This window comes from Protopterus annectens, chromosome 16.part0 (genome assembly GCF_019279795.1).
Source record: "Protopterus annectens isolate FY-2018-M chromosome 16.part0, PAN1.0, whole genome shotgun sequence".
NCBI classification, from domain to species: Eukaryota; Metazoa; Chordata; order Ceratodontiformes; family Protopteridae; genus Protopterus; species Protopterus annectens.
This window is the reverse complement of record NC_056750.1, coordinates 454868383-454892609: the sequence shown is the minus strand read 5'-3', so window position 1 is coordinate 454892609 and position 24227 is coordinate 454868383. Positions and strand designations below refer to the sequence as shown.

Sequence of the window (24227 nt, the reverse complement as noted above, 5' to 3'; positions counted from 1 at the left end):
ATGTTAGTAGACTTGTTTGTCTTTTTCTTGCTTTTGATGGTTTTATTTTCTAATACTCATTGATTCCAAGCTATATGTACCCTTTGCTGTCTGCAAATGTTTTCTTAAATAATTTGTAGTGTGTTTAGTCCAGGGTGAAAAAAACTTCAGTGCATTTTCAGGAAGGCCTTCAAGAAGACCAGATGGATTTTTTCATGATGTATGAAAAAACATCTTCTTTAGAGGTAGATGGCAGCCCCCGCAGAGGACGCAATCTGCATCATGTTGGGGCATTTCCATTAATGTTATTAAAGCAGATGTAGCTCCCCCCAAAAGTTTTTTTTTTTTTTTTTTTTTTTTTTTAGGTGGGAGACTAATATTTCACAAGTATGGTAAACAGATGCTAGTGACGGGTTCCAAAAATCACAGCATAGTGTGATCACATTGTCCAGTTTGATTCCAGAGTTCAGAAAGAATGAAAATGCTTATTTAAAAAGCTACATCAGTAGCTCCGTTATATGTAATGCTACTTAATTTTTCTGCTTTCATACCATGCGTTTGTCAAAAATAAAATGTTGCTGTGTTGTAATGAATGCTGCAGGTTCCCCTGATTCAAGTCCATCTACACCAGTGCCTGACGAAGATAGTGTTGTGTTCAGCAAGTTGACTTACTTGGGCTGTTCAACTGTTAATGCACCACGAAGTGAAACAGAGGCCCTGAGGATGATGGCTGTTTTGCGGAGCCAGTCTGAAACTGAAACCCCTCTTAATGTGACACTTTCTGTGCCAAATGTTTCTGAAGGAACTGTAAGGTATGTCATGCTGTTGATTAAACTTAGTAGTTATTGCACTGTTTTGGGGTATGCATTACCACAAAATGTATGCATGCATTTCTCAAGTGAGGATTTTTACTTGAGCAAATACTGTGAATCAGCAGCTGACTAACTTTTTAGTAACAATCTCATTGCATGTTAAATACTCTTTGCAGGACCACGTGGCTTAAGGACAAACTTGCACCTTTGAGTATGAAGCTGAGACATGTATTTGCTGAGTGAAAAGTTGCCTGGGAGAAAGCATCAGCATACTAATGTTTTCATGATTACTGCTGTGTAAGAATTTTTTTTAAGGCTAAAGTAGAGACCAAGATCTGTATCAAGTACATTCTTGACTTTTATTCCTGAGGAAGTTAAGAGGAAAAAAAAAACAGATAAAGATCTGGAAGGTTTTGTTTAACAGTATTTTAAGAGGAGAAGCACCAACATCTGGAAGAAAGCGGTTGTGGCTGTAATACCTAAAGAGGGTAAAGACCCATCAGATCCTGCTTCATACAGACTTATTTCAATCATAAACTATGATTATAAAGTGTTTGTCTAAAATGGCTAAAAGAATGACAAATGTGATGTCAAAATCGATAGATGTAGATCAGTGTGGTTTTGTGGCGGGATGGCAAACCTTTGACAAAATTAACAGAACGTTGATAATCCAGAGAAAGCAGATTGTAAAAAAATACGACTATTGTTAGTAGATCTTGATGCAGAGAAAGCATTTGACAGAGTAAGGTGGGAGTTAATTGCAGGGCAATGGAAGCATTTGCATTCCGTTTTAAAATTATAAGGTTGATTAGAAGGATATATTAAGGATTCTAGACAAAAATTCAAGTAGATGGGTTCTCTGACAATTTCTGTGAGCACAGAGCAACCAGGCAGGGGTATCCTCTTTTCCCTTTTTTGTTTGTATTATATTTACAGTGTTGGGCAAATTAGTAGAAATTTGACAAATAATGGAGATGTCTTAGTTTCTTTAGTGACTTTTCAGTCTGGCTTTTTTCAGAAATTCACAAAATCATTTCAGTTTGCTAATTCTTTAAGGAAAAGCTGTTTAGCACAAAATTACTACATCTTACTTACCTACTTAAAGAGAAATGACACCATAACAACACCGCTCCATAGTCTTAAAAATGGGTAATTGGCTGATATAACACCATGAAAGTGTGCAAAAGTTGAGATTCTGCTCAAAGAAGGTGTTCTGGATCAGAAATCACCAAGAAGGTTTGAGTTAGTCAGCTTGTCTGTCAGCCGAATTTGGAAGAAATTGAATGCCGGTGAAGGGTTATCACCTAGATGTTCTGGCAGATGTGGTCACAGAAAGTTCACAACTCCTCAGGATGATTCATATCTGATCCAGAGAATGCTGTTAAGATTCACAGGGCATCCAGTAGACAGCTGCAGGGGATGTTGTAACAACAGGATGTTACAGTGAGTTCCAGAACTGTTCAGAGACCTCTGGATGCTGGGCTTCGAGCTTGCAGACCTCTGAAGAAACAGAAATTGTCTTGCCAAATGAAGGCAGAAAAACTGCGCTGATGAAAGAGTTTCATAGTTGGTCAGAAGAAGATTGGGAACAGGTTGTTTTCATTGACGAGAGCATAATTCAGTGTTTAGATCAGCAAGTACAGTATGTTAAACAGTTTGGAAAGCAAATGCGGGATGATTGTGTCATTCAGCATGTCAATCACCTCACTCAAGTGATGATGTGGAGTGTTATGAGCATCTTCGGAACTGGCCGGCTTTACATTGTTCAGGGAAACATGAAGCAGTAACAGTACAGAACTGTACTACAGCAATGTCTGTGTCCTTTTTCGGTGTGTGACTAGGCAGAGAAGGGATTTACAGGGACATGGAACTTTATCTTCATGCACAATGGTGCCCCATGTCGCAAAAGTCAACAAGCGACAAATTTCCTTGAGGTCCATGTTATTGACATGTTGCCATAGCTGGGTGAATCCAATAGACAACTTGTAGGCTATTTTGAAGTCAGAGATGAAAAAAAGACTATAACAAACGAGCAGTAACTGATTGAAGAACTCATTTCAGCTTGGGCGTTTAATGCTTCTATGAATGAACATTGCTGTGAACTTGTTTGTTCTATGCCTCACTGAGTTAAATCCTTGATAATGGCCAAAGGGTCATTCACAAAATATTAGAACATTGTGTCAGAACATTTTCTCATGTAACATGAATTATATTGTTTGTCATTTCATATACCCGTATTAAGTTATATGTGAAAAACAATAAATACACAGATTTCTATTAATTTGGCCAACACTGTAGAACCACTGGCAGCGAAATTAAGCGATTCAGAAATTCAAGGATATAATTGGTATGGTAGTCAAGAAAAGCTGCCTTTATTTGCAGATAATATTTTATACCTGATGAAACCAGAAAAAGACATTTCAGTGTTGTGAAACATTTTGAGACAGTTTCATATCTTTTTAGGATACAGAATTAATGAAGCTAAAACAAAGGCAATAGCTGTAAATGATGTACCCACACACACATTGTTTCAGCAATATCCATGGAGACATGAGAAAGTACTTAGTATGGATTAAAAAGGATTTTGGTGTAGCAGCTAAGGATATGTGGGAAGAGACTAAACAGTTAATACAAAAATTGAGAAGTTGGAAACTCTCTTTTATGGATAGTACAATACAAGCAGTTACAATGTTTTTAGTCCCTCTTGTCTTATAAACAGGCAGGCATATTTTTATCAGCCAGCGGAGAAGTTGCGAATAGCAATTAATTGAGCTGAAGGATTTTATGTGGGCAGGGAAAATGGCAAGAGTCAAGTGGGATAAGCTGATTTTTCCAATAGAACAAGGCAGTCCAGGATTATCCCATTTGAAGGGGTATTTCATAGCTATACAGTTAAGGCTCCTACACACAGTACAAGCAGAAAAATATAATTTGAAGTGGAAAGGGATGGTGATGAAACTGGAGAAGCTCAAGAAACAAGGAGAGACTGTGATCTTGGATGCACGTCTTTAAGGAGAGTAATAATAACCAAATAACCATACAGAATATTATATTAAGTAGCAGAAAGTATTCTAAGAGCTAAGCCAACATGGGAATGGAGAAAGGGGATTCTGCTGATAGTGACTGCAGTTAGGGATACAGACAATAGCTAAGAAGGGTCTGGAATTTATTGGAGAAAATTGGCAAAAAAGACCAAAGGTATTGGAAGGAAATAGAGAATGAAATGTGATAGAATGGGAAGGGGACAAAAATGTATTTGGACCACAAGCTAGAGATTGCCTTCCCTGTCAAGGATTGATATCAGATTATAGGCAAAGAAAAAGAAGTGGGGGGATCCTAAGCGGAAGACCAACGCTGGTAGAGTTTTTAGTAGAATTTAGAACAGAAGCTGCTGTTAAAAAAGGAATAATTAATAGAACATATAAAATATTGTGTGTTCACTGTAAGACTCAATCAGAGGAGGTTAAAAAGAATTGGAAAGAAATTGGATAAGCAATTAACAGAGAAACAATTGGGATGGGGATATATGTACGTCTCCCAAATAGGCCACAAAGTCTTGAAGATTTAAGATTTTGCTTGGAAGTGTTTACATAGCTGTTTTGTGCCCCATGTAGACTTCAAAGAATTTTTCCTCAGGTAGATGACAAATTTTGGAGGTATGGGGAGAGAAGTACCAGGGACCATATTTTCTGGGTGTGTAACGACCTGGCATACTTAAAAAAATTTCCTGCAGACTGCTCTATCAGAAGTAGTAGGTGAGCAAATTGGTATAATGAAATTATTTTTTGAGGTATGACATAGAATCGGAATTGCCTAGACATAGTACGAGTCTAATAATGGTGGCTGCCAAAAAAGCAATTACTAGAAAAGTCTAAACCAGCTGTGCTAGAAGTAATGAGTATAGAAAGAGATGTAACAATTGGAAATGGGACCTTTAGCAAAGGGTAGGAGCAAATTACATAGAAAAAATGGAAATTTTGGGAACATTACATGCAAACGAGGAATGAGGTTTCAAAGGAGGCAGTATTGGAATGAGTTATATACTGTTGACAGTGATTGGATAGATTATAAGTGTTGTATAATGTTTGCAACTAAAATTATGACTATATGGTTTTTCATTTATATAAATGTACGATTGCCTGTGGCATAAGTGATAATTTAATAAAGAAATTTTTTAACAAGAAAGTATATTGACTTCTGGAAGGAAATGAATAACCTTGAAGATAACATTTTTCATCATCCAAGTGTCCTCTTTATGAGAAGTAATGTCATTTGTACGTTAATAAATGATGCATTTGAGTGCTTTGCTCAGCATTTTAATTTTAGAACTGAACTACCACGTCATGCTAATTTGAGAACAATAGAAGACTTTTCATTCTGCCTAGCAGAATTCCATTTTTTTCAACACCTTTATTGATTTATCGCTCGGGACATAAGCAAGCGTACATTTTGTATAAAAGACAATAAACTCATTACACTCCCAAAACATATAATCTGATGTTGTCTATCTTCATTTATCCTTGACCTTATTGGACTCTGTTCCGAATCTCTGAACCGGCTTGGCTGTTAAAACAGCTTGCTTGAATCAAAAACTCCTGAACCCAGAATGCCTCTCTCTAAATTACCTCAGATCTCATTTGCCGCTCTTCTACTAAAGACATGTCAGCCGAACTCTCCCTGAGCTAAGTGAACATTTATTGTTGTTGTTCTGTTTCAGATTTTTCTAGTTCTTTTTTATCCTACCCAGTTAGCTTTACTTTGTACCCCTTCTAGTAGTCTCGCTCTCTTAGTTTATCATTTCTTTGAGTGAGTGTTCTATCCAGGTCTCTTTCTTACCATGTGGTATCTGTCCTACCATTGTGGGTAGTACTGTCCCCTTCTTCTACCTCTGGTAGTTTTTCGCTTAACATAATTTTTAGCCCTTCTTTATTTCTCCTTTTCCTCTTCTCTCTTGTGTGTGTGACTTTACCATAAGTGATCTGAAATAGTTTATTTCATTTGATCTTCAACCTGTGGGTACCGGATCCGTATCGGATCTGAGCCGGCAATTTCACTAGCATCTGCTCCAAGCTCCTCCCCTTACCCACAATACACCACCACTACCTTCCATCCCCCACATCTCGTTTGCCGCAGCTAACCATAAGCATTGTGATTCTGAGCTCTGAGTCTGTGAGTTGGGTTATTTTGGTATTTGTGTTTTTTGAGTGTAGTCTTGTCAGTGTAGGTTCCCTCTCATCCTCTCCTCGCTGGTGCATCAAGTTTTAGGCTTTTTGTGTATTTTTAGGTAGGTAGGTAGTCCCCCCCCCCCCAGCATTGTTGAGGGGGTTGAGAGGGTGGCCTAATGGTTAAGGTGTTTGCCTTGCAAACACAAGGTGCAGAGTTTGAGTCTCACAAGGGATAATTGGCTAGGCTTAAAATGGCTCACAAGGGCAGTTAGCTTAGTACTAATCTATGAACCTATGAACTGTGTGTGTGCTTTCTGAGAGTGTGGTGAGTGGGTATGTTTAGAGAACTAGTTTTTGTGTCTATTTGCCTGCATTTAGAGAACTAGTTGTTCTTTCTATATTGTTTGAGATTTCTAAAAAAACCTTGAGTTGGGACATTGCTGATCCTAAGCCAGTCTTTAAGAAGTGCACTGCTTTTGGCCACAAATTGTCACCCGCTGATGGTCGCACTCTTTGTATGTTGTGTTTGGGTGTAGCCCATTTGAGCACTGATTGTGCTATTTGCATGATTTTCAACCTGCGCACCATTAAGGATAGATAGGCCAAGTTAGCCTTGAAAGGCCTTCTACCTACTACAGAGGAGGCTGCCTCTACTGATTCGGTCACAGCGGTGGCTGTGACAACCTCTCCTTCCATCTCCTTCCTCACAGGCTGGGACTCCCCCCTCCCACTTCTAAGCCTGTGGAAGCAGAGCGCAGAAAAGGCAGGGAGAAGGAGAGAGAGCACCCGACAGAGAAATGAGAGAGGTCTCCAGATCTTTCAGCTTCATCAGGAACTCCCGCCAAGAGTCAGTCTAGGCACCATGACTCCCCTCAGCTCCGATCTCCAAGATTTTCCCCAGAGCTGGAGTAGCCACGACCACCATCTAGGGCCTCAGTTCCTCGACCCACCAGGTCGGAGTCCTTGGCCTCTTTGCAGTCCACCCACATCCTTTTTGAAGTTGACATGGATAAAATGATGCGGAGGTACGTTCGCACACAAATCCAGATGGGAGTCTTGCCAGCCTCCTCTACCTCTAGGGGGAGGGGGGTGGGGCTCGCTTCCTTTCTTCACTCCAATTTCTCCTTCTCAGATCCGACCTCCGGGTTCGGAGTACATGGATCCAAGGATAGCCTTAGTCAGAGGGTCGGTGCCGACAGTACCTGTCTCCTCGACGCTGGCAGCTGCCTGGATCATGTCAAATCTGACCAGTTCGGATCCGAGTGGCTTTCTGAGTCGCAGCCTGGGTGTCAGATCCGAAGGAGTGGAACTTTTTCCATCGGCTCCGATGTTGTCAGGCCAAGTTCCCCCCCTCGGAGCTCTGTTCACTTTGGGCCCAGCTCCGATTCTCGCGTCAGATCCGGGGAGAGCGGTTTCCTTACTGGCGGCCCAGAAAGCTCATTACTCCTCTGCGTTTGACGTGGTAGAAAGGGTTCTCTCCACTGGATCGAGGCCCTTGACTATTTCTTCGGACTCCGCCCCTACTCCCTCCACTTTGTGTGCGAATCCCATCAGTTTACCTGAGGGGACAACCCATGCTCGAGAGCTCCAGGCGGTTCCCCCGCTTGCGAGTCCCCCCTCCCCCCCAGAGAGCCCCACCGGAGACGTACTTCACAAGCGTGCGTGCAAGAAGAGGCATTTGGACACCCCCACTGAGTTCCTCACTGAGGATACGGATTTGGATGACAGGAAAGGTTCCCCCAGCTCACCTCAAAAGGATGATGTCTCCTTTGACGACATGGAAATCCTACGCCAGCGGGGAGGTTGGTCTGCCCCAAAACCTTCCTCTGATGAATCCGTGTTCTTGGAGGCTTTTGGCACAGGCCCATCTACTTCCTGGGAGTCCCCTCCCACAGATCCCCTGGTGGAGTTAGTTACCTCGCTGGCTTGGAAGGAGACAGACACCGTGGAACCAATCCTCAAACACCCAGACAAAACTTTTAACCCCCCTCTGACAGACCGCTGTGGAATAAAGGGTCTCCTGCAGATGCTGTGGTGGTAGCAGCAGCCACTAAAAGGGAACTAGCCCAGGAGAGTTCCTCTGTTCATCCCCCTGACCAAGAGTCTAGGATGATGGACCGCCTTGGGAGGTGGGTTTATGCGTTGGCGACCTTTTCCATCAGGGAGCTGAAGTCTCTTTCCCACGTTAGTAGAAAACAGCGTGACCTGGTAAAGGAACTGGCTGAGTCTCCCCCAAAGTCCATGTCGCAGGAGGCAGACAGGTTCTCTGCTGGGATGGCCACTTTGACAGCGGCTTCCAACATGTCCATGTGACTCATCTCACATGCTACTGAAGGAGCGGCTAGGGCAGCTGGGTCTGGCATGTCCATGAGGCATAACGCCTGGCTCAGATTGTCAGTTAACGGAACCCTTCAAGGTGTCTTTTGCGAATGCCCCTTACGACGGTTCTACGCTTTTTGGTAAGACCAAGACACCTTTTATCCAGAGTGAAAAAGACTGGAAGACACTGTCTGCCTTCGGAATCCACATCTTGAACCCTCAAAGATCGTTTTCCCGGATTCAGCAAGGGCAAAAGAAGATGTGGTTCGAGAAGTCTCCAGTATTCCTGGGACACTCTGGGCTCTTCTTCCCCTAGAGGCAGAGAGGGACAGGATAGACACCAACCCAGAGGCAGAGGGGGTCCGAGGAATTTTGGGTCTCGAGAACCATTTTCTGACAGGCCCGCACAGCAACCCTGAGGGGTTACCCGACTGCTCTACTTTGGAGGCAGTCAGGGGTCACTTGTCATTGCACTAGGCACATGGGAGTCTGTAACATCAGACCGCTGGGTGCTTCAGGTAATATCCAGAGGATATTCATTCTTGTTTGTGGTTCCTCCCAAACCTCGCAAACACCACCCGGACGTACCACCCACTCAAAGGGAGGCAACAGCACTGGAAATTTCCAAGCTGCTAGAGAAACGAGCCATCGAACCCATCCCCCACCCCCCAAGATCAGTCTGGATCAGGCATATACTCCAGAGTCTTTTTGGTGCCAAAGAACACAGGAGACTTGAGGCCCATTCTGGACCTATCTACCCTGAACCTGTCAGTTGTCAAAGAAAAGTTCTGGATGGTCACCATACAGTCCATCATGCTGTACCTGCAAGAGAGTGACTGGATATGTTCGTTTGACTTCCAGGATGCCTTACTATCACATAAAGATGCACAGAAGATCCAGGAGGTTCCTCTGCTTCTGGCTAGGAGTCCATCATTACCAATTTCGAGCCCTACCCTTTGGTCACACCACTGCCCCCAGGGTGTTTACCAAAGTGATGGCAGTAGTAGCAGTTCACCTGAGGCTTCAGGGGATTCAGGTCTACCCTTACCTGGACGATTGGCTCCTTACTGCTCCCACCAAGCGTCTACTTTACCGGACTAGAGATTATTTCGTAAAGCTTGCACTCCAGTTAGGGATTACAATCAACGCATCCAAATCTCTTCGGAATCCTGTCCAGGTGATAGACTACATAAGGGCAAGGATAGAGGGAACTACAGACAAAAATCTTCCTGACCCCAGAGAGAGTTCGAAACCTAAAGATGCATGTTGCCTTCATCTACCGTTCTCACCTTTCCTCGGCAGAATCAGTTTTGAGGGCCCTAGGTTCTATGGTAGCAACCATAACGCTTCTTCTGTGTGCCGGATTACACATGTTGAGGACTCAAGTGGTGCAATTGTCCTTGCTGGATCTTCCATTATCGCATCCAGTGCACCTCAGTCGAGTCTGCAGGTCGTCCCTTCTTTGGTGGATACATTCTCTGGAAATTCTGGAGGGACGACCCTTTGTTCCAGCCCCTGTCCAAGCCACAATGACCACGGATGCCTCCCAACTTGGGTGGGTGGGGGGCATTGTTCGGGCAGGACAGTCCAAGGCCTGTGGTCCCCTATTGAGACCACTTTGTATATAAACTTTCTGGAGATGGGGTGGTCCTTTTGGTGTTGCAGGCTCTTCATGCCTTTCTTCCTCTGGGAACCATTGCAATTCAGTCAGACAACTTGTCAGGTGTCTGGTATGTCAACAGACAGGGAGGGACCAGATCTTGTCCCCTTTGCCACGAGGCTATGAGAGTTTGGGGAATGGACGATCTCCATCGGTCGCTTTCTGACAACAATTCACATTCCTGGACCGTCCAACATTCTAGCAGACAGATTAAGTTGGACTGTACTGATGCCTTACGAGTGGTCTCTGAATCCTTCAGTAGCGGAGCAGATCTTTTTGGAGTGGGGTCAGCCGTGCTGCGATCTCTTTGCATCTCCTTCCAACGTAAAGTGCAGCAAGTTCTTCGCTCTGAACCCCCCAGCCGGGGGAGTCCCCCAGAGATGCTCTAGTCCATGCTTGGCCTCCCGGTCTTCTGTATGCTTATCCTCCTGTACCCCTTACTCCGAAATTTCTTCAGAAAGCTTGCTGACTGGGGAGCAAAGTGATCCTCATTGCACTGTTTTGGCCTGGCCAGGTATGGTTTCCCTTCCTTTGGTCTCATCTTCTGGCTCCATCTTGGATCCCATTCAGGATCTCATTTCACACCCCTCGAGGGTTCCTCATCAGAGTCTGGACAGTTTGAAGCTCACGGCTTGGCTGCTTTAGTTCCCTTAATTGCTAGGACTCCTGGATTGTCTTCTTCAGTCAGGTCTATTCTGGTGGCAGCTCATAAATACTCCACCAGGAAGATTTATCGTAGCAAATGGAAATGTTTTTCCTTTTCGACTTCTCAAAGGAGTTTAGACCCTTTCACGGCTCCTGTTTCAGCTATTCTCTATTTTCTAGCAAATATTTTTCAACAAGGAGCTAGCTCTTCTACAGTCAAGGGTTCAACTAGCTGTAATCTCTCATTTTCATGTGTGCGAGAATTCTGCTTCTCTAGCCTCTTCCTGACTGTGTAAAGCTTTTATTAAAGGTACCTTTTTATTACATCCTCCGGTCAAAGATCCTATTCCCCCATGGGACCTTACTATGGTTCTTCAAGCGTTGGACGCTCTGCCATTTGCACCTACAGCAACCACATTTCTTAATTTGTCTTGGAAAACAGTGTTTCTAGTGGCTATCACCTCTGCTAAGAGGGTTTCAGGACTGCAAGCATTGTCTGTTAAAGTTCCATACATGATTTTCCATAAGGACAGGGTTTCCCTTCGTACCAATCCTTCCTTTCTTCCAAAATTAGCATCACAGGTTAACATCAATCAAACCATCAGTTTACCTGTTTTCTTTCCAAATTTTGCTAACAAAATGGAATACAGGCTTCACTTGTTGGATGTTCATAGACCATTACGATTCTATTTACACAGAACTAGAACCTTTCGCAAATCTGATCAATTGTTTGGGTCCTTCTCTAAACCCTTTTTGGGTAAATCTATCTCCAAGGTCACCATCGCTAGGTAGATCTCCTTGTGTATCCTTCAGATCTACAAGGATAAAGGTTTGTCTCCGCCAGGTCAGGTGAAAGCTCATTCGACTAGGTCCATGGCTAGTTATGTGGCCTTTTGGTCGAGAGTCTCGCTGGATGATATTTGGTTTGCAGCTACTTGGTCCTCAACTCGTACCTTTATTTCTCGCTAGAAATTGGATTTGATATCTAGAGGGAGAGCAACCTTTGGTTCTGTGGTGCTCCGGAATGTCCTTCCTTGAGGGCCACCCAGGTATTTTAGTAGCTGGGGACTCTGTTCCACAGGTTGAAGATCAGATGAAGTAAACTACTTCAGAAAAAGAAGTTATGTACTCACTATAATGTTCCATCTGAGTAGTTCTACTTCATTTGTCTTCAACCATCCCTCAGTCCTTCCCCCTGCCCTTACCATATGGACAGCGTTTTAGCGGGTTTTAGGTGTGCAAGGTGGTTTTTGAGGTCGGGTTCTCTATGTAAGTTGCAACAAACTCGATTTGGGGGATGGAAGGTAGTGGTGGTGTATTATGGGTAAGGGGAGGAGCTTGGAGCTCGGAGCTGATGCTAGTGAAATTGCCGGCTCGGATCCGATACAGATCCAGTACCCACAGGTTGAAGACAAATGAAGTAGAACTACTCGGATGGAACATTATGGTGAGTGCATAACTTCTTTTTTTCTGCCATTGATTTTTTTACTGAACATGTTAGATAAGGACAAGGGAACTACTGGTTTTAAACGGTGTTCTGGTTGTGGCAAGAAAAGGCCATATTCAGATGGTCTTGCTTCTTGTGTGTATTGCTTGAGGCCAGAGCACCTTCAGCAACAGTATGATATTTGTCAAGCCTTTAGTAATTGGGCCCTTGTAGAGAGGAAAAACAAACTCGTTCTAAAAGGCTTAATAAAAACGTCCTTTGAAGAGGCCTTGTTTGGGTAGCCTAGAGGTGTTTTCATCATCATCTTCCTCCTCTTCTGCAAAATCTGAGCGCACAAAAAAGAGAAGGCTTTTTCTGTGGAACTGAGGATGGGTATCATTGAAGTTACGGAACTGACTCCTTCAGTTCCAGTAGTAGTGACTACCTGGGCACCTCAAATTTCGGTACCATCCACCTCAGCGCTTGTCCTTCATATCAACTTTCCTTCCTCTTTGCTGGTTACTGCGGTGCCAACAAGTTTTTCAGCACCAGTTCCTTCACCGGCACCTATATCCCAGGAACCAAGATTTATTTCTGTTCCCAGGACCACGTATTCTTCTTCTGTAGACTCATTTGTAGGGCAACTGTCGAGTCCTTTTTGGGAGAGGCCAAAATCTCTTTCAGCCTTGTCGGTATGTTACTTTGGGAGTCTGACAGAAGTCACTGTGAGGTTGGTGGATCAGCTCCTCTGGACGAGGGGTCTTTCCACCACTTCCTGGGCTACACTCCCCTCTGGAGATGGGCATTTTCTTCCAAGGACTCCACTGGACATTCCTCCTTTTATGACTGTGGTTTTAGAGACCTTGGCTCTGACTTCTTCGTTTCCAGCTGTCCTAGTGCTGATAGCTCTCATGTCTTCTGCCCCAGTCTCTGCCCTGAGATACTCAGTTTCTTTGGAACCGATAGACTCCTGGGATTGTAGCTTCATGATGTCGTTTGTAGACTCTTCTTTGACTTGAGCCTTGATGGCAGTTTCCTCTGAGGGGGGTGGGACCACAGTTCTGAGGTGGTCTTTCCTGGTTCTGTGCTCTCATTCTGCTTTGGGGTAACCTGCTTTTCAAGTTATGGAGAGGGCCTTAGCCTTTGCAAGCTTTCAGATGGTTTCTCCCTATTGGAACGTTTTCATGGGACTCCTTGTGGTCCAGAGCTTTCACCAACCTCCACGCCAGGGCAAAGGGCACCAAAACTGCAAAACACCCTCTTACAGGGCCACACCTCTTCCGATTCCTGCACAGAAGCTCCCACTGAGGAACTGCCTCAGAAGAGGTCATGTAAGAGGAAAAACCTCGATTCCACAGAGGAATCTGACACAGAAGACAACGGACTTTGATCACTGGGAGGGTTCCCCCAGGTTACCCCCTGAAGATGTCTCCTTCGGAGACATTCTTGATATAATAAAACAGAGGAATGGCTGGAAGTCCCAAGGCCCATTCTTAGGGGAGTCTTTGTACTTGCAAGCCTTTGGTGCTCGCCCATATACCTCTTGGGTGACCCCACAGCTGATGATATTATTAAGCTGATCACCCATCCGACATGGAAGGTCTCTGACTCTATAGAACCAATCCCCAGCAGACCAGATAAAATTCTTTCAGTGCCAGAGAACCGTCAACATTGGGCGAAAGGTTTAATAGTAGATGCCATGGTGGTGGCGGTGGTGGCCACCAAGAAGGAATTGGCAGAAGAAAGTTCCACTGTTCATCCCCCTAACCGTGAGTCTAGGCTGATGGACAGATTTGGAAATCGGCTTTAGTCTTTTTCGACCTTTGCCTTGCAGTTGTTGAACTTCTAGGCACATTTCAGTAGACTTTAGAGGGATCTGATCAAGGTGCTCTCAGTTACCCTATTAGGAGCTGTCTGATGAGGTAGTCTCCCATCTTGCCACCCTGGAGTCCATTTCTAACTCCTCTATAAGGCTTATTGCACATTAAGCTGAAGGGACGACTAGGGCCCTGAGTTCAGGCATAGGCATAAGGAGGCATGCTTGGATGCACTTGTGTGAGTTTGCAGAGCCATTCAAGTCTTCATTCATCAACATTCTGTTTGATAGATCTTCCCTTTTTGGCCTCAAAGTGAAAGATATATTAGCCAGGTGTGAAAAAGATGGAAAAACCCTGTCTGCCATGGGCATACATTTTTCCGCTCCCCAACACTCCTTTTCCAGGAATCAGAGAAGTGGGAAAATGTGGTTCAGGAAGACTCAAGGGCCTTTCCAGGACACGTGGTAATGACTCCTGAAGGGGCAGAGGGCGAAGGTATAATGGAAGACTCTGACCACATGGCAGAGGTGGCCTGCCAAGTCAGGGTTCCAGAGATTCCTTCTCAGGGAAACCCTGCCAGTGGTCCTGAAAGGAGGCCCAACTGCTTGCCTCTGCAGGCAGTCTGGGGAAAGTTATCCTTTGACCCACTAGCCTGGCAAAAGATAACCACAGATGCTTGGGTTCTAAAGATAATAACCAGAGGTTACTGTATTCCATTCGACCTTACCCCAAAACTAGGAAGAAAGATCCTCGATGTTACACCCAGTCAGAGGGATCAGGCAGCTCTGGAAATTCAAAAGCTGCTAGAAAGAGTCATCCAAGAGGTCCCACCAGACCAGATAGAATCCGGATTCTACTTAGGTTGCTTTTTGGTGCCAAAAAAGACAGGGGACTGGAGACCAATTTTAGTTCTCAGTGTTCTGAACAAGTTTGTTCAACAGATAACATTCCAGATGGTTATGGTTCAGTGTATTTTTCCCTACTTAGGGAAAGACAATTGGATGTGCTCTGTTGACCTCCAGGAAGCATATTGCCACACAAAAAAGGACAAATGCCCCCAGGAGGTTCCTCCGCTTCTGGCTGGAAACCAGTCCTCATCAAATCTGAGCTTTGCCCTTTGTATCACCACAATCCCCCATATGTTCACCAAATGTATGGCAGCAGTAGCAGCTCACCTGAGACCGCACAGATACCAAGTGTTTCTATATCTGGATGACTGGCTTCTTACCGCCCCCACCAGGCATCTACTGGAACAGACAGGATTTCACCCTATGCATTTGTTCTCGTCTAGGTACAACGGTGAATCTTGCCAAGTCTCAATTAAGTCAGACCCACCAATTCATAGGAGCTTGCCTCAGTATGACCTCTTACATACTTCTCTTCCTACTCGCATGTTACAGAAAATAAGATCACAGGTTCACCTTATTCTCTCCAACAACCATGTTCCCGCATCACTAGTTTTACAGGCACTGGGATCCATGGTGGCAGCCATCACATTAGTACCGCTGGCAAGATTCCACATGAGAATCTGACAGTGGCTTCTATCCTCCCAGTGGTCTGTCCTCACTCAGCCTCTATCTCATCATATCTGATTTACCAATCGTTGCAAGAAGGATTTATCTTGATGGATGGAATCCAAGGAAATTATTTTGGACCGGCCTTTTGTGTCACCACATCACCAGGCCATAGTGACCATGGTTGCCTCCCAGATCAGGTGGGGAGGGGGGAGGTATTTTCAGGGAAGGAGTGTCCAAGGCACTTTGGCCCCAGTAAAGGCCAATCTGTGTCCTATTGATCTAAGGGCAGTGCTCTTAGTGTTGCAAGCCTTTCAAACGGTACTCCCTCTAGGAACAATTGTGGTACATTCAGACAACATGTCAGTATTCTGGTACATCAGACAAGGCGGAACAAAATCTTACCCCTTCTGTCGAGAAACTTTTGAGTGTGGGCGATATCTTCAAACTGCTTTCTGGTAGCATTGCACATACCAGGGAGCTCCAGCATGTTGGCAGACAAACTGAGCCGATGCATCCTCCTGCCTCGCAAGTTGTCTCTCAATCCCAGAGTAGCGAAGGAGATTTTCCGTCGCCAGAGTCAGCCTTGCTGCAGTCTATTTGTATCCCCCAAATACAAGTGCAGCAGCTACTTCGCCCTAATCCCTCCTCATGGGGAGTCCCTGAGAGTTGCTGTCCTTCACGATTGGCCCTGGGACTTTGCCTTTCCACCCATTCCTCTGATACCACTTTCCTTGAAGAAAGCCATAAGGTTGAAAAGCAATGTGATCCTCATAACCCCATTTTGGCCTCGACCAGTTTGATACCTCTTTTTTTGGCCTTACCTACTTCTGTATCAATGGACTCTGGACCAGGTTCCAGATCTCCTGTCGCATCCTTCGGGACTAGTTCACCCCAATATGAAAAACCTCAAGCTTACAGCATGGTTACTCCAGTTCCATTGATTGCCAGGTGAAATAACTTATCTTCCCCAGTTCAAAAAATTTTACTAGCTTCTCATAAACCCCTCACAAGGAAGAGGGTATGTCAGCAAATGGAAAAGATTTTCCTTATGGCCAAACAAAAATTAACTTTATACTTTCCCGGCATCAGTGGAAGATTTTTTGCAATTTTTATCACATTCTTCGAACAAGGAGCTTTTTCTACCATCAGAGTTCAGCTTGCTGCTGTTTCTTATTTCCATAATGGGTTTGAAGGACAACCTTTAATTTCATGTAGACTGTGCAAGGTTGTTCTAAAGGAACTTTAGCGTTAAAGCTTCCTTGAAGGGAACGCCTCATTCCTTGGGATCTTACTACGGTTCTACAGTCCCTGGTCCAATTCCCCTTTGAGCTGGCAGCTACCTGTGATTTCAAATTTCTTTCATGGAAGACCATTTTCTTAATAGCCATTACACCTGCTAGGAGGATTTAAGAGATTCAGGCATTAACCTCAAAACCATCATATTTGATTTTTCATGAAGACAGGGTATCTCTGAGAACTAATCCATCATTCTTCCAAAGGTTGTATCTCAGAATAACATTAACCATTCCATTGAATTGCCTGTATTCTTCCCTAATTTTTTCCAGTAAGGGAGAATACAAATGTTGCTGAGCAGGTAACTCTGTATGCTTTTTCATCTTCTGTGTCCTAGCATAGTCCCATATCTTTTTCATTATCCAGGTACTTCTACTGTAACATACCGGCCCAACCCAAGTCAGCCCCAGCGTTCATTTACAAACCAACGCGTCTGCTACCACAGTTGTGTGACTTTTTAAATTGCAAGAGAGTATTTCTCTTGTCTTGCAACTAAATGAAGCAAGGTGTATTTCTGTTACCTAAACTTGCTATAGAGTATAATAGCTGTATGAGTGTACTTAACCACTCGGGGTTCCCGCGGCACAAACGGTTTACAGTAGGTCCCTCCCCTAAAAGAAGCAAGGTATTCTGCTGCTAAGAATAGAGCTATTAAAGTGGAAAGACATTTTATATTTACTTACTGCTTTCCCTTATGGAAACGGGGTTTTGAGTGATTGATTTTTAAAACCTTGTGGTCTAGCTGGCCCTGCTCCATTTGCCTACCCCCCCATTTCCCACCCACTCCCACTACCTCTAGATTTATTCTAACCCCTAATCACCTGACCATTTGGTCCACTCACTCCTTCAGTAACCTCCCACTCAGAAGTCTATCAATTTCCTACACCACTCCCACTCCCAACAACACATATCACACCAGCACGCCTCCACCCTTTACCCAACCAACCAGAGATCCAAATTATAGTATCCACTCTAAATACTATCATGCTAACCACACTATCATCCCTATCACTAGCACTTGTATCATTAACTTTTCTCACTTCTATACAAACAGACCAACCACTACACAAGTACACTTCTCACATAACCCACATTAGGCCACCCTCTCCAGTGCACACAGACGTCTACATCTGCCCTACAATTCTAAATGTCACAGCTACACCTTGCTCACATACCATCCGAACACATTACAGTAGAAAAACCCATATAGACCAATCTCACAAACAACAAATATTAAAAAAAACATACTGTAATTCCTACAAAAACTTCTAACCTCTGGTGACATACACCCAAATCCAGATCTTCTCACAACCAAACAAACATCTGACCTGCTGATTCTAAATCTCAACATACAAAGTGTCACCATCAAAATAGCAGAACTGCATGCATTCATAGCCTACTACACCCCTGACATACTTACCATCATGGAGACCTGGATGAACCCCAGTATCCAAGATGAAGACTTCCTCCACCCAAGGTATAATACAGTAAGATCAGACAGAGAAGCCAGTAAAGGAGGAGGAGTAGCCATTCTCTTCAAAAACGCCCTTAACCTCCAGCTCCTTCACACCACACCACCCACATTTCAAAATGCTGAAATCCTGTTTTCTGTCCTTTGCATATAAAAACACCAAGAAAATCGATATAATATACTGCTACATACCCCCAGGTAATAACTCACTCATAATAGAAGAAATCCTACACTGGACAGAAGATAACCTACCACAGGAAACTGTCCTACTAGGTGAACTAAACACCGATTGGATAGCCTGTGACTCCAACAACCCCACTAAGCATATTAACCTATATGGGTTCCCTCAACTCATTGAAGAACCAACTAGAATAGACAAGAAAACAACAAAGGAGTCTATACCTGATTGGACTCTAGCCAACTATCCCAAGCAAAGCTATAAAGTAGGTTGTCTGCCTGGTGATCTCAGTGACAATCTTCCCACTTTCCTACTTCATAAACACTCCAATCTCCCCAAACTAATTGTCTATAAACTAGTACATGATGACCGCAGCCTTATCCCACAATACCTCAATACTGTCCTAAGCCACTGCAACTGGGAACCACTACGAACCCTGGGGTTAGACAAGGCAGTCGACTACTTCAGTACTACATTTACCAATGTTCTTGACAGCCTTGCCCCTAGCAGGAAGATTAGAGTGAAAGCCAGCTATACACCCTGGCTAAGTAGGGACACTAGAGCCTTACTAAAAGTCAGGGATAAAGTCTGGAAAATCTGGAAGACTGAAAACAACACTAGCTCCAGGCAATGCTATCAACAGCTTAGAAATAAGGCCTAGGCTGAAACCAAACTAAATAAACAAAACTACTTTCTTAGTGTCCAAAACAAATATTCACTGAATCCACAGAAATTCTGGCATTCTATTAACTCCATACTGAAATCAGGCAGAACCACTACTCCGGCTCCAAACTCTATAGATAATATCCTGGACATAGCCACTCAATTTAATCTCCACTTTACAACGTCCATCTTAGCCCTATCCAGTCAGTTAACCAAACATAACCCACCACAATCCCAACTCAATCTATCCCACACCTGTCCCCACCTCTACAATCAAAAAACTCCTCCTAAAACTCAAACCCACCACACTAGCAGCTGATAACATACCTGCTGCATACCTGAAAATGGCTAGTGACTCCTTGTCATAGCCTAATCAACTGCTCCATACAAGAATCCTACATACCTAATCTCTGGAAAGTATCTCACATCGTTCCTCTTCATAAAGGAGATAACTCCTACGACTTCTGCAAATACCGACCTATTGCCACCCTATCTAAAATTCTAGAGAAATGCATCCACTTGCAAGTCATGACATTTTTTAACACACACAAGCTCCTATCTGCCACACAACATGGTTTCTGTCCATATTACAGCACTACCGCTGCTCTTCTCTCCCTCTCTACTCTAGTCAACCTCCACAGGAATGACAACAAATATGCATCTGCCATTTTCCTGGACCTCTCAAAAGCATTTGGCATGGTCTCCCCTTCCATCCTGCTAGACTCACTAACATCATTATCTTTCACCCCTTCTACTATAACCTGGTTCAGAAGCTACCTATCTGACAGGCAACAATCTGTCCAGTGGAAAGGAACTCTATCTCCACATCTTCCAACTACCATAGGTGTCTCACAAGGCTCTATATTGGGCCCACTACTTTTTTATATATTCACAAATAACCTAAATAACTCAACCCAGCACGCTACACTCATTCAGTATGCAGATGATTTAACCCTGATCTGCTCTGCCTCATCTCCTACCACTTTGCAACAGCTCACTCGGGGAACTTTTAACTCTGTAGAAAAATAGATCTCGGGTATCCAACTTATCCTAACTCCTAAGAAGACAAAACTACTATTCTCCCCTACTAGATCAAAAACTCCCCTCTCCTCCATTACATGTAAGGATGGCACCACCCTCTCCCCTTCTAACCACACCAAACTTATTGGCATTGAAATTGACAATAATCTTCACTTTCGATATCCTCATCTCCCATACCATAAAATTAGTACGCAAAAAAATGGGCTCGCTATAAAGGGGCAGAAACTTTCTCTCACATCAATCACATCAAGCTAGTCACCCTTGCCCAAAGTCACCTCCTTTCTACTCTGTTGTATGCAGCTACAATTTTCGCCCAAATTAGAAAGTCTGACCTAGACAAACTAGAGTCTTGTCACAATAAAATAGCCAAGTTTGCTACAAACTCCACATACAAAACCCATCACTGTACTGCACTAAAAGAACTAAAATGACTTGAGTTACCACAACTTCTTAACTATCACCAGCTGGTTACTGCCTACAACATTTTCAAACACCCTGAAAAAAAACCCTCAATATCAAACAGGCTTCTTCGATCTAGTGAAAAAATCTCTCCTCTACATTTCCGGGGCTAATAGTAAAGTAGAGAAAGTGCTCTACTCCATTACTGTTGCTAGAAACTGGAACTCTCTTCCCCATTCTCTGTCCACTGCCCCTACCGCCTCACAATTCAAAAAGTCCCTCAAATCACATCTCCTTAATACCTAGTTATGCCCTTGTATCACATAAACTTACCCTCACTGTTTCTATTTCCCACTCTTACTTTCTATTCACCTGCATACTACATGAATTATGTATGTCACACTATTGGCCTTTGAAATGCTTGACACATTTCTTCTCGTGATAACTGTCCAGCACTGTATAACTGTTACTACCATTCTTCTTACAGCTTCTTTTATTGCTTATTTTGTTTCACTAATATGTTGTATAATTACATTGTTCGCTATACATGTATCATTTTGTTAAAGTATTTATGCTGCATTGTTGTGTTAAACTAAATGCCAGAGCCTTTCTCCCTGGGCTTCTACTGTAAATGGACCTGGTCCAGTCGGATCTTCCCGGTTAACAAATGTAAAATAAATAAAAATAAAATAAGTAAAAATACTTGCATTTATTGGATGTTCAAAGACAATTGCACTTTTATCTCAACAGAATGAAAGATTTCAGAAAGTCCTACCAGTTATTTGTTTCCTTTTCAGGTCCTTCCATGGTTAAATCAGTTTCAAAGATCATGCTGTCTTGGTGGTTAGGAGAATGCATTACCTTTGTCTACAACAGGAAATGCCTCAAATTGGCAGTCCCAGTTAGGGCACACTCAACAAGAGCTATAGCCACGTCTGCGGTTTTTCGTTCCAAGGCTTCTATGGATGATATTTGTGCAGCTGCAACATGGGCCTCTCCACATACCTTTATAACTCATTACAAAGTCGATCTGATCTCCAGGAGAAGAGCTTAATTTGTTTCTATGGTGCTCAGGAATATCCTTCCATAAGGCTCCCAAGATGCAAAGTAGCTGGGGACTCTCTCCCATAGGTCAAGGATAAGTGAAGATCCTCTTTGTGACGTACTTTTGAGGCCTCTCCAGTTGTTGCAGGTGTTTAGTGTGGTACATGCCAAATGGGGCATTGTACTCAATGATTGGCTTAATGAGAGAAGAATAGAGAGAGACATCGACCTCTCTCTTCCTGGATGCAAAACCCTTAGTAATGAGATGTGCCACATAGAAGGACTTTCTGACCACAGTTGCAATGTGGTGGTCAAAAGAGAGGTTGCTGTCAACCTGTGTTCCCAGATCTCTTATAACGCCTTCTGTGTTCAGTGGACTACCATTGATGTGGTAATTCATGGGAACCGGGTTTTTCCCAAAGGGGATAACTACACATTTTATCCTTGTTTTACAGTGTCGTCTTCTTCTTCTTCTCTTTCGGCTGTTCCCATTAGGAGTCGCCATAGCAGATAATCTGTTTCCATTTCTTCCTTTCCTTTGCATCTTGCTCTGTCACACCAAGCACCTGCGTGCCCTCTCTCACCACATCCATAAACCTAATCTTAGGCCTTCCTCTTAACTGGCAGCTCCATCCTTAGCATCCTTTTCCCAGTATACCCAGCATCCCTCCTCATCACATGTCCAAACCAATGCAGTCTCTCCTCTCTGGCTGTCTCCAAACTGTCCAACCTGAGCTGACCCTCTAATGTACTTATTCCTAATCCTGTCCATCCTCATCACACCCAGTGCAAATCTTAACATCTTTAACTCTGCCGTGTCCCGCTCTGACTCTTGCCTTTTTGTCAATGCCACAGTCTCCAACCTATATAACATAGCTGGTTTCACTACCCTCTTGTAGACCTTCCCTTTCACTCTTAATGATACCCGTCTGTCACAAATCACTCCTGACACTCTTCTCCCACTGGGGATGCACAAGCCAGTGCATTTCTTAGTGTCGGTCCCAAGCCCGGATAAATGGGGAGTGTTACATCAGGAAGGGCATCCGGTATAAAACCTCTACCAAATGACATATGCAGACAATACAGATTTCCAGGGTCTTTGTTAGTGAGTCTAAATATAACATAAAGGAGAAAGAGGGCACCCCTGCTTGATTCCTTTGTTCAGCCACAACTCATCAGAGAGAAATCCTCCCACTTTGTTTTGCTGCTGATCCCTAATATATTTCCCTAATTAATCTCATTATCGTATCAGGGAATGCAAATTCTTTTCTTGCCCTACTCGTATAATCTCAGCTTACTCTGTCAAATGCTTTCTCTGCATAAAGACCCAACATTAGCAGTATCTTCTTATATTCTGCTTCCTTTTGAATCATCATTGCAATATTAATGTCATGTGTTTGCCTTCCCTTCACAGAACCACACTGATCCATATCTATCTATTTTGGCAACACCTTTACCATTCTTTTAGTTATTACAGATATAAATGGTTTAGAATCATGGTTATATGAAGCTGAGTCTGATGTGTGTTTATATTCTTTCAACACAGCTTTCTTCCAGAATGTTGGTGCCCCCAGTCCATTTAAAATACTGTTAAAATCTTCCAGATCTTTCACTTTCTTCCCTCCTGGCTTCTATTGTCTATTCCTGGAGATTTTCCTGCAGATTGATTATACATCACAATTTTTCTCCTCTCCTCCTATCTTAACTGTTAGTAGTTGAGCCTCATCTACCTCTAACCTTGGCATACTTGTCCTCCATAAATATTTCCGTTTGTGCTTTTTCTTGATTTATACATTTCTTTGCTTTATATGGATTTTCATAAAATTTCCAAAAACCTCTAATGTGTCTCCAGAATCCCTGGTTATTTTTCTAGTTCCCAAAGTCTGGTAATAACCCTTTCTACTTTCTGTTGCCCAAGTCATTGTACTAAAAGCTTTTATGCTTTAGGGTTATAAGTTTAACAGCTGTTATGCATATTATCCAAGTACTCCCTTATTTTCTTGTTGGCACTCTGCATTTGTACTTTTTCTTATTCTGTGAGATTCCTGATTCTGCAGTATTTTAACTTCTGTCAGCCCCACTAAATAATTATTTTTGCTTCTTAACCATATCTCTCTTTCTTTAATTTCTACATTGTCTTTAAACTTCTCCACTTTTATTTTATCCTGCTCCCCAGTTGTAACTTCTGAAGAAATGTATCTTCCCTAATACCTCTGGAATAATTTCCATTCCTGTAATTCCTCTCTTTAACAGGAAAGTGGGAAGTGCCAGTGTCTCATTTTTATTTCATTATCCTGCATTTTTACCTTTAGTTGTTATTGGCACATAAGCTGAAATAGTTATTAGATGTGTGTTGAAGCTTTTAATTAAATGCATATCAATCCATTCTCAACCCCCTTTCCCATCTTTTCCCCTTAGGGTCAGGGTGTCACTTCAGCAGTGATAATCATCTAAGATCCAAGGTTCAGACCACCAGGTGGCTAGCCCTGACACTGCTGTTCTTCTGTCATGTACATGCACTCACACCTATGACTAATTTAGTGTCCAATCCCCCCTACTGCCTGTGGAATGTGGGAGGAAACTGGACCGCGCACAGTACATCAGAACAATATTTATTCAGTATATGTGTGTGTGTGTGTGTGTGTGTGTGTGTGTGTGTGTGTGTGTGTGTGTGTGTGTATATATATTTATTTATATATATATATATATATATATATATATATATATATATATATTTATTTATATATATATATATTTATTTATATATATATATTTATTTATTTATATATATTTATTTA

At 43.1% G+C, this 24227-nt stretch overlaps 1 protein-coding gene across 2 annotated transcripts in view; it reads left to right on the top strand.

Annotated features, from left to right (window-relative positions):
* RABGAP1 (RAB GTPase activating protein 1) overlaps window positions 1-24227 on the top strand; it is a 4144188-nt gene that overhangs the window by 526158 nt on the left and 3593803 nt on the right. For both annotated transcript variants that reach the window (XM_044058459.1, XM_044058460.1), the window contains one exon: window positions 581-791. In XM_044058459.1, coding sequence (XP_043914394.1) covers window positions 581-791 — 211 coding nt within the window. The remainder of the gene's footprint in view (window positions 1-580; window positions 792-24227) is intronic.